The 17,624-nt window shown below is 40.3% G+C and overlaps 1 protein-coding gene across 2 annotated transcripts in view; it reads left to right on the forward strand.

Annotated features, from left to right (window-relative positions):
* LOC136626962 (probable cation-transporting ATPase 13A4) overlaps positions 1-17,624 on the forward strand; it is a 119,301-nt gene that overhangs the window by 85,664 nt on the left and 16,013 nt on the right. For both annotated transcript variants that reach the window (XM_066601919.1, XM_066601927.1), the window contains 6 exons: positions 402-559; positions 1,562-1,675; positions 2,245-2,324; positions 12,396-12,438; positions 14,112-14,221; positions 17,235-17,331. In XM_066601919.1, the coding sequence (XP_066458016.1) occupies positions 402-559; positions 1,562-1,675; positions 2,245-2,324; positions 12,396-12,438; positions 14,112-14,221; positions 17,235-17,331 (602 nt within the window). The remainder of the gene's footprint in view (positions 1-401; positions 560-1,561; positions 1,676-2,244; positions 2,325-12,395; positions 12,439-14,111; positions 14,222-17,234; positions 17,332-17,624) is intronic.

A 17,624-nucleotide genomic window follows, 5' to 3' on the forward strand; every position in this document is an offset into this window, starting at 1 on the left:
GATGGAAAATGTGTTTTAGCAGAAGTGTCCCTCTAAAACAGCAGGTGGACTCATTTCTACGTAAAACATACATATTACATTTATCCTTTATGGAGAAATCGGTGAATCTGGAGTGTATTGAAATTAATAAGCAGTAGTGTACATTTATCACCGATCCTCATGTTGCTCATGAGGTAAGCATCTTTATTAAACCCATGATCATTGGTAATGTGCAAAAACATATGGTGATATAAGCTCAGGTCAGAAGATGTGTGGGGTGTCAAGTTATTGTGGCCATAATACACAGCCTAAAATGCAGCCAATCAGCTTGAAGTGATTAAGTAGGGAGGTCTAATGAAAAGGAAGATAATTTAGGACAATAGAAAATACTTTAGCAACTTTGCTATATTTTTCCACTGTAGGTGATAATATTCAGACTGCAATAACTGTTGCAAGAAATTCTGGCATTGTCCAAAATCATACTACAGTGATTCTAACTGAAGCAAGTGAGCCAGCAGACAGCTGCCCTGCATCTGTAACATGGAGCCAGATGGAAAATACAGATGCTAACGAAACCGCAGTAAGACTTCATGGGAGTTCCAGAGTTTTAGCATTGTTTCTGTTTATTTGATTGGATGACACAGATTCTATCTATCTATCTATCTATCTATCTATCTATCTATCTATCTATCTATCTATCTACAGTATCTATCTATCTGTCTATCTTGGTTTGATCAGTGATAGTTTTATGGCTAAATTGCTGGATATAAGATACCTATTGTGAAAAATGTTGAATCCCATTCTAAAAGCTCCCTAAAAAACTTGTTTGAAATGGCTAAATTTTGGGCTCTTTGGCCAACCATTGTCTGAAAATTTTATGCAAGCTATTCTTTGTTTGTGTCTGCCGAAAATGTGATTAGCCAGTTTGGAAAGTGTTAAAGGGGTTGTCCCGCGGCAGCAAGTGAGTCTATACACTTCTGTATGGCCATATTAATGCACTTTGTAATATACATTGTGCATTAATTATGAGCCATACAGAAGTTATAAAAAGTTTTTTACTTACCTGCTCCGTTGCTAGCGTCCTCGTCTCCATGGTGCCGACTAATTTTCGCCCTCCGATGGCCAAATTAGCCGCGCTTGCGCAGTCCAGGTCTTCTCCTGTTCTCTATGGGGCTCCGTGTAGCTCCGTGTAGCTCCGCCCCGTCACGTGCCGATTCCAGCCAATCAGGAGGCTGGAATCGGCAATGGACCGCACAGAAGAGCTGCGGTCCACGGAGGCAGAGGATCCCGGCGGCCATCTTCACAGGTAAGTATAGAAGTCACCGGAGCGCGGGGATTAAGGTAAGCGCTCCGGTGAGCTTTCTGTACGTCCCTGCATCGGGGTTGTCTCGCGCCGAACGGGGGGGGGGTTGAAAAAAAAAAAAAACCCGTTTCGGCGCGGGACAACCCCTTTAATGGCCATTTACAGGGGATGATTTTAACTAAAAATTCATTTATTAGCAGTTAAAATTGGTCACAATTTCTAATGAATAATCAAATAAACCTGTTTTTTTCTTATTTCCTTTCCACAATTTTTTTTCAGGTGATTGATATTGCTAAAGGTAATATAACACAAGCAAGTAGCAGCTATTGCTTTGCCATGACCGGGAAGACTTACCAGGTTTTAGTACAACACTTCTACAGCTTACTGCCAAAGGTAATATACAGTAATTTCTGACAATCTTGTATGTTGAACTCTTAGCAATGCTCTATAATTAAAGATGGAGTTTCCTATAGATACAAAGGCACATGCCTATGGAAGCCCTGCAGGAAAAGTTATCTGTACTTCATGGTTAGAGCTTGAGTTGGTGCAGTAATCTCCATTCAATACATATACAATATCAAAAAAAAAAAAAAAATCAAATCATGGTATTTGTATAGCGCCAACTTGTTCCGCAGCGCTTTCAGGTAATTATTACTTATTACCCCCCACCAAGCTGGGTTCTCATTTTACCGACCTCGGAAGGATGGAAGGCTGAGTCAACCTCCAAGCTATGTAACCCTATGCTGTAAGTACAGTAGAGGGATATTTAGTTATATCGGATAATGCTACACTGGTTGATCATAATCTTACCAAAGAGCACCTTCTGGCTGCAGGGCTCGCAGATGTAATTCCCATATAGACTTGTCTTATTTGCATAACTATTATGTTTCTATTTTGTCATGGGTGAAAATTTTACTGAAGGTCTAAGCATTTTATTCCTTTCCTTCCTCCTTTTGTGATAGCTGTTGTTAAATGGTGCCATTTTTGCAAGAATGTCTCCAGGCCAGAAATCCAATCTAGTAGAAGAGTTTCAAAAGATGGAGTAAGTTTTATAAGGTTAATCGAATCTATATTGCTCAATCTGTTTGACTTCAATCCTATCCCTACTATACAGAGAAGCAGTGGATTACCAGGCTGGTCATAGATATGTTTTAAATTGGCTATCAGATGTATGATGATCAGTCCTCTGACTCAACTTTTGGCTTATAGCATTAAGAAACACAAAGACAAAACATTAGAGAAAGGAAAGAAAAAAAAATCCTCTGTATATCAGTAGATTGGCTACTAATCTATATATATAAAGACGAAAGCCCTCACTGACTCACTCACTGACTGACTCACTCACTGACTGACTGACTCGCCAAAAGTTCTCCCACTTCCCGATGTCGTAGAAACATGAAATTTGGCACAAACATAGATTATCTCCAAAATAGGAAAAGTAATTGGGTCCCAACTCGATTATTCAATTCTAGCGCAAAAGAATTAGCGTCGAAATTTAACGTACATAATCTAAATCTCTCACTTTCCAATGTCATAAAAACTTAAAATTTGGCACGGGCATTGAATATGTCGTAAATAGGAAAAGTTAATAGGTCCCAACTTGATTATACAATTCTATGCGCAAAAGAATTAGCGTCCAAATTTTACGTACGGAATCTAATTCTCTCACTTCCCGGTGTCATAGAAACGTGAAATTTGGCACGAGCATTGATTATGTCATAAATAGGAAAAGTTAATAGGTCTTAACTTGATTATTCAATTCTATGCGCAAAAGAATTAGCGTCCAAATTTTACGTTCGGAATCTAATTCTCTCACTTCCCGGTGTCATAGAAACTCGAAATTTGGCAGGAGCATTGCTTATGTCATAAATATGAAAAGCTAATGGGTCCCAACTCGATTATTCAATTCTATGAGCAAAAGAATTAGCGTCCAAATTTTACATACGGAATGTAATGTTCTCACTTTCCGGTGTCATAGAAACGTGAAATTTGGCACGAGCATTGATTATGTCATAAATAGGAAAAGCTAATGGGTCCCAACTCGATTATTCAATTCTTTGCGCAAAAGAATTAGCGTCCAAATTTTACGTACGGAATGTAATTTTCTCACTTTCCGGTGTCAAAGAAACGTGAAATTTGGCACAAGCATTGATTATGTCATAAATAGGAAAAGCTAATGGGTCCCAACTCGATTATTCAATTCTTTGCGCAAAAGAATTAGCGTCCAAATTTTACGTACGGAATGTAATTTTCTCACTTTCCGGTGTCAAAGAAACGTGAAATTTGGCACAAGCATTGATTATGTCATAAATAGGAAAAGCTAATGGGTCCAAACTCGATTATTCAATTCTATGCGCAAAAGAATTAGCGTCCAAATTTTACGTACAGAATGTAATTTTCTCACTTTCCGGTGTCATAGAAATGTGCAATTTGGCACAAGCATTGATTATGTCATAAATAGGAAAAGCTAATGGGTCCCAACTCCATTATTCAATTCTAGCGCAAAAGAATTAGCGTCGAAATTTTACGTACGGAATGTAATTTTCTCACTTTCCGGTGTTATAGAAACGTGTAATTTGGCACGGGCATTGATTATGTCATAAATAGGAAAAGTTAATAGGTCCCAACTCGATTATTTAATTCTAGCGCAAAAGAATTAGCGTCAAAATTTTACGCACATAATCTAAATCTCTCACTTCCCAATGTCATAGAAACATGAAATTTGCCATAACCATTGATTATGTCATAAATAGGAAAAGCTAATGGGTCCCAACTCGATTATTCAATTCTATGCGCAAAAGAATTAGCGTCCAAATTTTACGTACGGAATGTAATTTTCTCACTTTCCGGTGTCAAAGAAACGTGAATTTTTTTTTTTTTTTAAATCAAATTTTATTAAATTTTTCATAGATAATCCATACAAAAAAAAAATCTTGCATTGAAAAAGTTGACATAGCAAATGTTACTCATTTTAGCAAGAAATCTATCAGCCGTTTTACAGATATAATCGGGTTGATGGACATCATTTTCAAAAATTCACTTAGTTCAAACTTAGTTCATAACAAGATTCTATAAATCCTGTACTCAGTAATGAATGTACCAGTGAACTGCCGGTACGTTAACTAGGAATACAGAGTACAATTTGAGATTAGGTTCGCAGAAACAAAGACAAGGGGGGAGAGAGGGGGGGAGGAATGTAAGGGGTAGGTAGAAGGATGGGGGTATGGGGAAGAGGGAACAGGTGGGAGCCAGTAGGTAGGCCCTGGGAGCCTCCACTGGATATATATCCATAAAGTCTTACCTCCTCCGGGACAGCGGGGCATTTAGTCTGATTATATTTCCGGGCCCAGGTCAAGCGCCGAACGTCCGAGGTCTCGAGGTCTCCTTGGGTGTAATGTTTTATGTGAGTTGTCCCTTCCAGGGTACTCCTCCCAGAAAGTGGGGTCCTGATATTTTAGTAATTTTCTTTTTTGTTTTTTGGGGCGTCCCTTTCTCTAGGGGTTGTGTCTCAGATTTCTCCACGGGGACCAGATCTGGAGGAACTTGTCATGAGAGCTTGTTGACCAGCTCAGGAGTTCCTCCATATTGCATAACATATCCGCTTTTTCTATCCATTGGGATATGGTAGGGGGTGTCTTCTGTAGCCAGTGTAGCGGGATTAGTGCTTTGGCTGTGTCCAGGAGGAAGGCCGTCAATCTATTTTTTAAGGGGTGGAAGGCATTTGAGGGTTTCCAAAGGAATATCATTTCTGCTCCTAAGGATAAGTTTGGTTGGATCAACTTGAGGACGTCCTCGACCCCCCTCCAGTAAGGTTTAATGTCTGGGCAATCCCACCAGATGTGAGAGTAGGATCCAATACCAGAATCGCATCTCCAGCATCTGTTGTGGGGTGCCAATTTATAGCTGAAGAGCCATTGTGGAGTTTTGTACCATCTGACAAGCAACTTGTAATGGCTTTCTTGCATGAGAATGCATGGAGAGAGGCCGTAGGCCATCCTCATGATCAGAGCGGTGTCTGCATTTGATAGTGATATTCCCAATTCTTTCTCCCACGATATGAGAAAGGTGGGTTTGGCATATAGCGGAGGTGCGATAAACTGTTTTCTCAGGTACGAGATTTTCAGCGTTTTAGAGTTGTTTTCGGTGAGAGTTTTTTCAAATAAAGTTTTGGGACGGGTGGATTTGTATTTTGCTTGAAATTCACTAAGGGTTTTGTGGATGTGCTTTTTCTGCAGGAAGGAGTAGGATTGGCAGGGGAGTAGATTCTGTCTCATTTCCTCAGGGGTTTTATGACTTAAGGCTTGCAAGTCTTCTAACTGTCTATTGTGCACCCCTCTCCAGATGCTAGATATCGTTGGGTCTTGTGGTAGCTCCATCAGTTTGTATAAGATCTGAAGTGGCATTTTTGGGGATGGTTTGGGGGCTAAAGATTCGCTAAGCCCGTCCCAGATCTCACATGGTCCTCTGAGCAATGGGTTGAAGTCCCTTGCCCTATATGTGTTCTTATCTGGAAACCAGAAGTCTTCCAGGTAGCGCTCCCCATGTACCCCTTCAGCAAGGGCGTGCAGCAGTGGGTCTTTAGATAGGTTTGTTAGATCTATCCAATATCTAAGTTGAATTGCTCTATAGAAGTCTTGGATGGATGGGAGATCCAAGCCGCCCTCATTTTTCCTCTTAATCATCAAGCTATATGCCAATCTAGGCCTCTTCTGCCTCCAAACAAATCCGGAGAAGGCCATACGTAGGGATTTAAAGAAGGACGAGGGCAAGTGTATCGGAAGCATGCGAAGTTTGTAGATTATTATAGGGAGTACATAGGACTTCAACACGTTTTTCCTACCAAACCAGGACAAAGCCGGTAAGTCGTATGCGCGTAAGAGTGCTTTGATCTGGTCGAGCAGGGGTAAAAAGTTTTGGCCAAGTATATTCTCTAGTTTCTTGGTGAGTTTGACACCCAGATAGTCGACCGAGGTCTCTGACCATGACAAGGGTGAACTGGACCTCAACAGACTACAGTGTCTCTTTGGGATTGAGATATTTAGTATTGTAGATTTGGAGAAATTTATCTTGAAGTTCGAGAAGGCACCAAAATCATTTAAGATGGAGGTAAGTCTGGGCAGACTTCTTACCGGATCTGTTATAACAAACATTATATCGTCCGCGAAAGCTGCTGAGGAGAGTGTGTGTCTGCCCAAGCTTAATCCCTTTATTACAGGGTCCTGTCTCACCCATTGGAGTAAAGGTTCCATTGTAAGTATAAATAGAGTGGGGGAGAGGGGACAGCCTTGGCGGGTGCCATTACGAATGTCAAAGGGGGGGATAGGGTGTCATTGATTTTTAGTCTAGCGTGCGGTTCTATATATAGAGAGAATATTGCAGATATGAAGGGGGTGGGGAAGTTGAAATTTGAGAGAACTCTCTCCATGTAGGTCCAGTCCACCCTGTCAAAAGCCTTTTCGGCGTCGGTACTAACAAGGGCTAGTGGGGTGTTGTGTTTTTGGGCATACTTTATTGCATGTAGTAGCCGTATGCAGTTATCCTTTCCTTCTCTGCCTTTCACGAATCCCGTTTGCTCAGGGTTGACCAGGGTGGGTATAAGGTCTTCCATTCTTTTGGCAAGTAGTTTAGCCCATATTTTCACATCCAGATTAATCAGAGAGATGGGTCTATAGCTGCCACATAGGTTAGGGTCTTTATTGTCCTTGTGAATTAAAGTAACGTGCCTCCTGGGCTTGTCTAGGGAGTTTTTCACCCTTGAGAAGTGCATTAAGCATATCCGTTAGATGTGGGACTAGCTGTTTTTTAAAGACCCTGTAGTACGCTATTGAGAACCCATCAGGTCCGGGGCTTTTCCCCTGAGGGCAGGAATCTATTATCCCTTCTACTTCGTTAGTTGTAATTGGTTCAAGGAGAGTATTGGCGTCTCTATCATAGAGTTTTGTAAGTTTCAGGGATTTTAAGAAGGGATCAATTTGGCTTTTAATTTTATGTCTGACTGGGGAGGTCTCACTATCCTCGAGGTTGTAGAGCTTGGAATAAAAGTGCTGGAATTCCTTCGCTATCTCAACGGTTGTAGAGACTATTGCTCCCGAGTGAGTTTTTATTGATTGGATGTAGTTTCTAGATCTAACCTTTTTAAGTAGGGCCGTCGTCAGTTTGCTTCCTCTGTTACCATGCGCATATATTCGTTGTTTAAGAAAGAGGTGTTTTTTATTAAATTTGTCGTTAAGACAGCAACGCAGGTCCTTCCTTACTGTAGTTAGTTCATCTAGATTTGCTTTGGACTGTGATTGTTAGTAACTTGTTCTAGTTTAGCTATACGTAAATAGGTAATTGTCTATCTCCTTTTGCTTCTGTTTTTTAATTCTGGATCCTAGGGCTATTAAGTGACCTCTCGTGTACGCTTTATGAGTTTCCCAGATTAGAGGAAGTTTGAGGTTATCTTTCCGATTTAGTTTGAAAAATTTGTCTATCAAGAGTCCTAGTCTGGATCTCTCATCTGTAGAGTCGAGTCATTTAAACGCCATATCCACTCCCGAGGGGGTTCATTATTTAAGTGGAAGTTGGCGTGTACAGGTGCATGGTCCGAAATTGTTATAGAGTCTATTTTGGTTTCCCTGAGTTTCGGTAGTAGGCCTGAGGAGGCAAAGATATAGTCCAATCTTTGGAATGTGGCATGTACTTGCGAGTAGAAGGTAAAGTCTTTAGCAGAAGGTCGTGACGATCTCCAAACATCTGAAACTCCCAGCTCATGTAGAACTTTATTGAGTCTCTTTAGCTTGACCTGTGAGATCTGGGAACGGGCCGAGGAAGAATCCAGTAGGGGGTTTATGGTGACGTTTAGGTCCCCACCTAGGATGATATGTCCTTCGGCAAATTGTTTGATAATTTCGAGTTGTTTTATTATCCAGGGGATTTGTTCTGTGTTAGGGGCGTATAGATTTGCAATTGTTATTTTGATATTTCCAATTTTACCCTTAAGAATGAGAGCCCTACCCTCTCCATCTGAGTGTTGGGCTGTAAGCGTAAAGGGGATAGATTTGTGAAACCAAGTAGAGACCCCTTTTGAGGCGGACTCTGGGTGGGAGCTATGGAAGCACTGGTTGAAAAGACCCCCGGGCAACGAAAAGTGTCTGCCTCCCTTAAAGTGTGTCTCTTGTATAAGTAGAATTTTGGACTTACATTTTTTTAGGATCTGTGCCGCGTTGTGCCTCTTGTTCGGAGAATTTAAACCTCGGACGTTGAACGATGTGACACGCATGTCCCCTACTCCGGTCCCGGAGGAGTTGACCATAGCTTAAGAGGGATATAGAAGGCAGTACTTTAGACAAGATAATCAGAATTAGTTATAAGTTAAAGGTTTAGTTACTGCTTACACTTCAACTAGCTTTAGAGTTTGGAGGAAGGTTGGAGTTGAGGGAAGAGGGGAGAGGGAGGTGGGATGCGAGGGATAGGAGAAGTAGGTTGAGTACACAGACAGTGAGGGAAAAGAGTTTTCTACTAGTAGCAAATCTTTAAAACGCAGTATAAGGGGAACAAGAAGAGTTATGTGCTGTGGTAGCTGGAGAGGTCGCGCCCTCACTTGGAGAGGTATCAGCCTCAGCAACCAGTCCACACCACCAGAGTAGCTTCGACTACAACAATGTAAAACTGTGGTTATGCTGGACAGATTCAGGCGAAATCCGCTCAGTCAGTCGGGCACCACCACACCACGGCCCCTCTAGGGGCAAGTAAACAAAGTAAAACAGGCTAAACATTAACGGAAGGCTATGCGCCGTCAGATGCAAAAAAGAGATCTCTGCTTAGCTCTAGGTCAGAGCAAGCAGCAACAACCAGAAACAGATGGTCAGGTCAAATGTGTACAGTTCTTTTTCAGGTATCCTCCTGGGTCATTTCCACTCTATTCTTTTTCTTCCTGCTCTTTGGGGATTTGGAGTGTCCCGCATGTTGCCATCCTTCTTCTTGAGTTAGATGAGGGAGCTTAGGAAGTTCAGGTAGAGGCATCCAAGAAACGTGAAATTTGGCACAAGCATTGATTATGTCATAAATAGGAAAAGCTAATGGGTCCAAACTCCATTATTCAATTCTATGCGCAAAAGAATTAGCGTCCAAATTTTACGTACGGAATGTAATTTTCTCACTTTCCGGTGTCATAGAAATGTGCAATTTGGCACAACCATTGATTATGTCATAAATAGGAAAAGCTAATGGGTCCCAACTCCATTATTCAATTCTATGCGCAAAAGAATTAGCGTACAAATTTTACGTACGGAATGTAATTTTCTCACTTTCCGGTGTCATAGAAATGTGCAATTTGGCACAACCATTGATTATGTCATAAATAGGAAAAGCTAATGGGTCCCAACTCCATTATTCAATTCTATGCGCAAAAGAATTAGTGTCCAAATTTTACGTACGGAATGTAATTTTCTCACTTTCCGGTGTCATAGAAATGTGCAATTTGGCACAACCATTGATTATGTCATAAATAGGAAAAGCTAATGGGTCCCAACTCCATTATTCAATTCTATGCGCAAAAGAATTAGCGTACGAATTTTACGTACGGAATGTAATTTTCTCACTTTCCGGTGTCATAGAAACGTGTAATTTGGCACGGCATTGATTATGTCATAAATAGGAAAAGTTAATAGGTCCCAACTCGATTATTTAATTCTAGCGCAAAAGAATTAGCGTCGAAATTTTACGTACATAATCTAAATCTCTCACTTCCCAATGTCATAGAAACATGAAATTTGCCATAACCATTGAATATGTCATAAATAGGAAAAGCTAATGGGTCCCAACTCAATTATTCAATTCTAGAGCAAAAGAACTAGCGTCCAAATTTTACGTACGGAATCTAATTCTCTCACTTTTTGCTGTCATAGAAACATGAAATTTGGAACGGGCATTGATTATGTCATAAATAGGAAAAGTTAATGGGTCCCACCTCCATTGTTCAATTCTAAGCGCAAAAGAATTAGCGTCCACATATTATGTATGAAATCTAAATCTCTCACTTCCCGATGTCATAGAAACTTGAAATTTGGCACGGGCATTGATTATGTCATAAATAGGAAAAGTTAATGGGTCCCAACTCGATTATTCAATTCTAAGTGCAAAAGAATTAGCGTCCAAATTTTACGTATGGAATCTAATTCTCTCACTTCCTGATGTCATTTTATATAAAGGAAACGTCGCATGGTTACCTCCCCGTGGTGTTTCCTGGGTAACGCAGAGAACTATGCAAAATAGTGAACATATGCTTTTCCCGGTATCTCTAAAGTAACTACGACTTCATAAGATTTTCCGTGTGAACACCAGATAAACACCAGTACCAAATTAACTCGGGCGAAGCTGGGTATATCAGCTAGTCATCCATAAACTTCAGGTAATGGTCAAGTACAGTAGCAATTGTTTCCATGACTGGCACATGATGATGACTCGATTTATAGCGTTTTGGTTGAGTTATTATAGTGTGCTAAAGGGGTTTTCCCACTCCAGTTTTTTCTTTAATTGTCCCCAACATGCTCCCACCCATTATTGAGCATCCCCTCAAACATTTTTTGCACCTTTGTACCTTTTTTTGTTTCCTCGTTGCTTTTTTGCATTCTTTGCTGCTGCTGATGCTTTGTTGGGATCACTTCCGGTTCTGTCCAGCGGGGTCAATACTTATCAGTGTTTATATGCCTATATTGAACATAGTCTGTACATTGGGAGAGGGTATATTTCTGCTGTGAACATATATAGCAGCAAAGCAGACAGACAAAATACCCTTTGGTGTGGGGAATATTGCATTTTTCGGTTTGTGGCTGCAGGTGTCATTTAAAGTCGCCACTCTAGCCACTACAAATTATTTGCAAACCTTACACAGCTAGTAGTAGAGTTTGCAGAATTCAGTTATGCTGCATTAAATAGGAACAGCTCACACAGATAAAAGATATACTCTGTGGTCTTCTTTTCTCAAATATTATGCCTTCCAAGGATTGTGGCTTATATAAGTGGTGGTGCTTTTTTTTATTAATATACAACAAAAAAGAAAACTAAACATTTTATATATTTCCCATACTATTAAAGTGTATCTTAAATTAGAAAAAAAAATTATTGTATGTCATAGAAGTAAGAATGAAGAGGCTATAACACTATGCAAACCACCAAGTCAATAAAACTTGCATTATTGCCCATGATCCAATATGCCTTACCTGAATGAAACTGAGAGAAGCAAAGTACCATGAAGTACCACAGCTGCTTAGTATATAGTTGTCTTTACCTTTCCTGATTGAGGTTGAGATAAGCCAAAGGATCTGTGTCCTATCTTCACTTCTCCAAAACTAAGATGAGAGGAGCTGATGAATTTCAAAGCAACCCCTTTATTCAAACTATTGCTAGAGACTTGAATGTTAAGGCCCATTTAGATATAACGATTCTCGCTTAAAATTCACTCAAATCCATCTTTTGAGCAATAACCATTGCATCTAAATGCATGGACATCATTCAGTTTTCGTGCACGATTTTTTCCTCGCTCAATTCTAGTTTTCTAGAATTGAGCAATAAACTCTTATCAGCGGTGCAGGCTTCTTTCAGCTCCTATCCCGCTGATAGTTCACAGCGGGATGCAAGCTGTAAGCTCGGAGAACAATGCAGCTGTTTGTTTATACAAAACAGCTGTATTGTTCGCCAAGCAATAGCGGTGGTGTCCCGCTCCACCTGCATAGCTCTTTAATAGCTAATTAGCTACTATAGACTATGCAAAGATGATTGCTCAAAACAGTGACTGTCATTTAAGTGATCAACTTTCAATGTAAATGGGGTCTTAGAAGTTTTCTATAACTGGAGGTGCACTTTAAATTCCTGCTGTTTGCCTTTATATCAATCCGGAACTGTTAAGTTACTTTGAGGGATTTGTTAATATACAGATTAGTCAAATAATTGACGTCTTTTAGCATTTTAGTACAAGGCGATATTTTTTGGAGGGCATAGAATCAATCATAGCAATGATGTACCCTAGCAGATATTCAATTTGTCTGAAATCCTAATTATTTCAATGCATCTGAATAAACCTCAATATATAAAATATACCATATATAACTCTCTAAATTGCATCATTTTATAGTTACTATGTGGCAATGTGTGGAGATGGAGCCAATGATTGTGGAGTGAGTAGTCATATTACTTTGCTATTTTTATATTTACAGAACACTATATTGGAAGTTTATAACAACACAGGACAAATGTTTATAATTATAGTTACTAAATGTATATTTACATTTTATTGAAGAATGAAAACCACAGAATAATATTGCTTGTAATGTGATATATTCCTTTATTGGTGTAAACTGAGATCTGCAATGTTTTTTTTAATGCAGCCAGTACTTATTTTTGGGGAAGGGCTTATATTTCAACCACCTCCCAAAAAAAAATCCAGGCAAAAGAGCGCTACAAAGTCGTGTGACTTTGGAGCGACGGAGAAATTGCGATATCACTGCGAGAAAACGCAGCGATATCGCACAGAACACCGATGCAGCATTGCTGTGATTTTCTCGTGGCGATATTGCTGTAGTCCGTGTGAAAGAAGCCTAATATGCATGTGGCTATTATTTTCATGTATTTCATTTTTTTTATTAAAGGGTAGCTAAACTTTTTACAAATTTCTCACATGTCAGAGTGAAATGTCAGAAGCTTTGTTGAGAGTGTGGGTGCTGAGTCCCCTACTGATTGCAAAAACAAAGAGGCAGAAGCACTCAGCTGAGTGCTGTGCCTGTTCATCTGTCACTGCAAGCTGTTCACAGACCCCATAGACTTTCTACAGAGTCTGTTTCAAGCAATGATAGAAACAGTCGAACGAGCACAGGAGTTAGATGAGCTCTTCTACCCTTTTGTTTTAGCGATTAGTTGGGGCCTCAGCAACCGGACCCCCACTGATCAAAATTTCTAACATGTCACTATGACATGTCAGAAGTTTGTAAAACGTTTTGATAAGCTGCTTCCCCATCTGCATTAGGGCTCACTTCAAGGTTTCTGAAAGAAAACTGGAAAAAAAAGGATAATTTTTCTCCACATTGAGTTCAACAAAAGGCTTCCGTTTGCTTCCATTGTGTTAGGTATCAATAATACAATATGCAGCATTATTTTTCTGTCCAAAAAAATGAAAACCTGACAAAATGGAAGCAAAAAGAAGCCTTTCCGTTTGCTTTCTGTTGTTTTGAAACTCTATTGAAATCAATGGAGAAAAAAATGATCCATTTTTTTCAGTTTAATTTCAGCTTCTATCCTCCAAAAACGGAGCAGAGAGACAGAAACCCTGAAATGATCCCCAACACAGGTCTGAAAACAGTCTTATCTTTTAAAGTATGCAGGAAAGGTTTTGCATATTGAAGTATAATTGAAAGTGCCTACCCACTAGCGTTTTTTTTTCTTGCGATGCGAGAGTGAGTAATGAATTCATTAATCAATACATTAATGTGCGCTGCCTGTGATTGGCTGAGCGCTCAGCCAGTCAGCACAGCCCGCGGGGATGAAGGAAACCTCTACCACAGCTGTCACAGCTGTGGCAGAAGACCGTGATATACCCCCTATGTTTTCAATGGTGTCGGCGCTGCAGCCGCTGGCCCCATGAAAAACACTGAGTCATAGCGCAGATTTTTTCTCTGTGATGCGAGGCTAGAGTGAAAAATCGCAAATGAGTATGAAACCATTGAAAATCATTGGTTTCATAATCATTGCTCTCACATCGCAGGGAAATATATCGCTAGTGGGTAAAAGCCTTGACTGTAGAAGTTAGAAGGCATCTACAATCAATGGATTTTGGAGCTTCTGTTTGCTATTGCAGGCCTTAAAAGTGGCACATGCTGGGATATCTTTGTCTGAGCAAGAGGCATCTGTGGCTTCACCTTTCACGCCTCAAAGAGCAAATATTCAATGCGTTCCCGAACTTATTAAGTAAGTGATTGCGTCTACTACTATTTCACATATTTTTTCAGATTGTTTCGTTAATTTCCTTTTGGTTTACCTTTGTTTAATCATGTTAAATATTTAGCAGCTGCTTATGAGATCTACATTGTTAACATTCAGCTATAATTTACGCATATTCATTTTGACAACAATGATTGTTTTGCCAAAAATAGATGAGAAGTCACAGCCTTGCCCAATCCTTTGCAATGAGTACCATTGAATAGTTTTATAACTAGGGATGAGCGAGTATACTCGCTAAGGCACTACTCGCTCGAGTAATGTGCGTGCCTTAGCCGAGTATCTCCCCGCTCGTCCCGAAAGATTCGGGTGCCGCCGCGGGGCGGGGAGCTGCGGGGGAGAGCGTGGAGGAACGGAGGGGAGATCTCTCTCTCCCGCCCACTCTCCCATGCTCCCCGCCGCAACTCACCTGTCAGCTGCACCGGCCCCGAATCTTTAGGGACGAGCAGGGAGACACTCGGCTAAGGCACATTACTCGAGCGAGTAGTGCCTTAGCGAGTATACTCGCTCATCCCTATTTATAACCTTATCACTATGTAACGCATGAATGATGAGATGATTAAACAGTAACTTCGAGATTTGATTGGAATGCAGTGTCATGTCAATCAACCAGCACCAAACTATACTTTTTCTCTAGTTTTGGAAGCAGCTTGAAACAGTGAATAATCTACTAAAATGATGCAACATCTAGTGGTTCTGGATCTGCATCTAGTGGTTCTGGAATCCTTAGGGCAGATTGACATTGGCAAAATTGGCACGCGCAATACATAGAGAATAGAATCTATTGATTTCAATGTATTTCACAGAGGCAGAACAGTCTATAATGAATCTATAAGCCCTCACAGGATAGACAACTAAAACTAAAATTTAATGATTTTTACTAAAACCAGGGCAACTAAGACACACACAGATCCCACGTGGGTCCACAATTGAACAAATATGGACACGTGGGTCATTGACATATACAAATAATTTTGTGGAGCCCTCAACAATAGGGAAGCCATACGTATGCCTCTACTTAGAGATCTTGCAGAACCTGATTGTTGGCTGCAGGAGATCAGAGATCCCGATAGAGGGCATAATTATGGATAAATGGTCTTCCTGGAATATCCAGGTGTTCGTGCGTATACCTGGATAGCCAACACGGCTGGGGGGATTTTTTTCCCCCAGAGTGTAATACTGGTATAGTAGCTCTACTGTTAGAAGATGAGACTATTATGGAATTCTGGCAACTAAACTAATTTAGCTCTCAGAAATTGGCTCAGTTCAGACGCGGTTCTGAATCAGTTCTACGCATTTCCCTGCGGATTATGCAGTTCATCAGGAACCGTTTCTTATAGCCCTTGATTTACGGACAAGTATTGTAGCAGTATATCTACTGAAAATTATACTAGAGGTGTATTCAAAAATGCAGAATTTCAGAGGAGGTAGAAGGCTAACCGAGCCTGGTTCCTTCGCTCGATCAAGCTATCCCACTGCACGTAAAGAACGGTGAAGAGGTTTTTATGTGTGGTGAAAAGATTTTTATAGATAGACAGAATGGATCAGTATGTCCAGAACTGGACTAAACTGTGCATATTTCAAAGAAAATATCTGATGTGCACAGTGCCAACAGGTCCAGATGTCTATCGCTATAGAGGAAAATGAACATTTACTGCCCGGTTTACCCACAGATTGCTGAGGTCCCACCAAAGGGACACTTTACAATCATGTTTTTTGTCTGAGGACCCTTCTAAAATGTCGAGTTTGTCCAAAGCAGACAACTTTTCTAACGTTGTTGTTGTTAGCCTTTTAGTCGTTCACAACCACCGGCGACGCTAAAGGCTCCCTCCCTCCATGTTTTTCAGTTTTGTACTGCTAATTTCAGTTGTGTGATATCCATGCCAGTATCAGCTCTGACAGTATCAGCCATCGTGTCCTTTGGCGATCTGGTCTTCTTTGCCACTAATCTGTCCAAGCGTTATAGATTTTTCCTGTGACTCTGTTTGCATTACACGGCCAAAATACGTGAGTCTGACTCTGGTCATCCTCCCCTCCAGTGATGCATTGGGTCTTATACGATTCAGGACTTCTCTGTTTGTTATTCTTGCCATCCAGGGCATACGCAGCAGCTTTCGCTAGCACTAGAGCTCCAACTTATCAATCCTCCTCCTATCAGCTTTTTTCGCAGTCCAGCATCCCTACATTGCTATGGGGAAAATGGTGGTTTGCACTATTCTGCATTTAGTTACCGATATCCCTACTTATACAGATTTTTGGCCATGGTTTAGCATCACCCTTTGTCCAAATGCTATCCTACGTTTTATCTCTGGCATAGATTCTTCAGCCTGGTCAATCTTCAAACCAAGGAAGATGAATGCTCGCACACTTTCTATGACCTCATTGTCAATTTTGATTTGAATTTGTCCATTTTTTGCAGTTGTCATAATTTTAGTCTTCTTAAAATTCAGGTAGAGGCCCATTTTTTCACTTTCCGTTTTTATCTTACATATCAGCTGCTTTAGACCTGCTTCTGTTTCTGCAAGCAGAGTTGTGTTATCCGCATAATGGAGATTGTTGATGTTTCTTCCACCTATTTTCACCCCGTTTTCCAATTCATCTAGGTCCATTATACACATGATCACTTCCGCATATAGGTTAAGCAAGAAGGGTGAACGGATGCAGCCCTGTCGGACGCCTTTGCCGATTCCCAAATCAATCTGTGTCCCCATACTGTGTTCTCACTGGCTTCTTGATTGGTATAAAGTGATTTTATTAGCTTGACTAGATGTGCCGATATGCCCAGCTCTTTCAGGGCATGACATAGCTTGTCATGGTCAACGCAATCAAAGGCCTTGATGTAGTCGATGAAGCACATGTAGATATTTGTAACTTTAATGGTAAAGTAATTGGAGTAACTGATGCATGAATAGAGAGAATAAACAGTTATTAAAGTTGCAGTTGTTGTAACACAATGAACTTATATATTTATGTAATTGTATAGGGAAGGTCGTGCTGCGCTGGTCAGTTCTTTTGCCATCTTCAAATATGTAACTATGTATGCAATCATACAATTTATTTGCCTGCTCCTCTTCTTCTGGGTAAGTTACTCTATAGTTGTTTTGATTGTAAGCTAGTGATATATAGTATTGTCATAGTCCACTGGTAAATCATACTTGTGCTCTAATTTTACAGTGACATATGCAAACAATGCGCAGTAACTTGAGTTATATAGTAGTCTAAAAAAAATGTTATTTGCAAAATACATTGTATGCTGTACATTGTTTAATAAGACTATTTTAGCTGATTATATTAAGCCTAAAAACAATCACAGAAAATGGCCAAATACTTACTGACTAAGGAGTGCAGATAGCTGCATCCTCTCATCATGCAG

The sequence above is a fragment of the Eleutherodactylus coqui genome, chromosome 1 (assembly GCF_035609145.1).
Source record: "Eleutherodactylus coqui strain aEleCoq1 chromosome 1, aEleCoq1.hap1, whole genome shotgun sequence".
Lineage (NCBI taxonomy): Eukaryota > Metazoa > Chordata > Amphibia > Anura > Eleutherodactylidae > Eleutherodactylus > Eleutherodactylus coqui.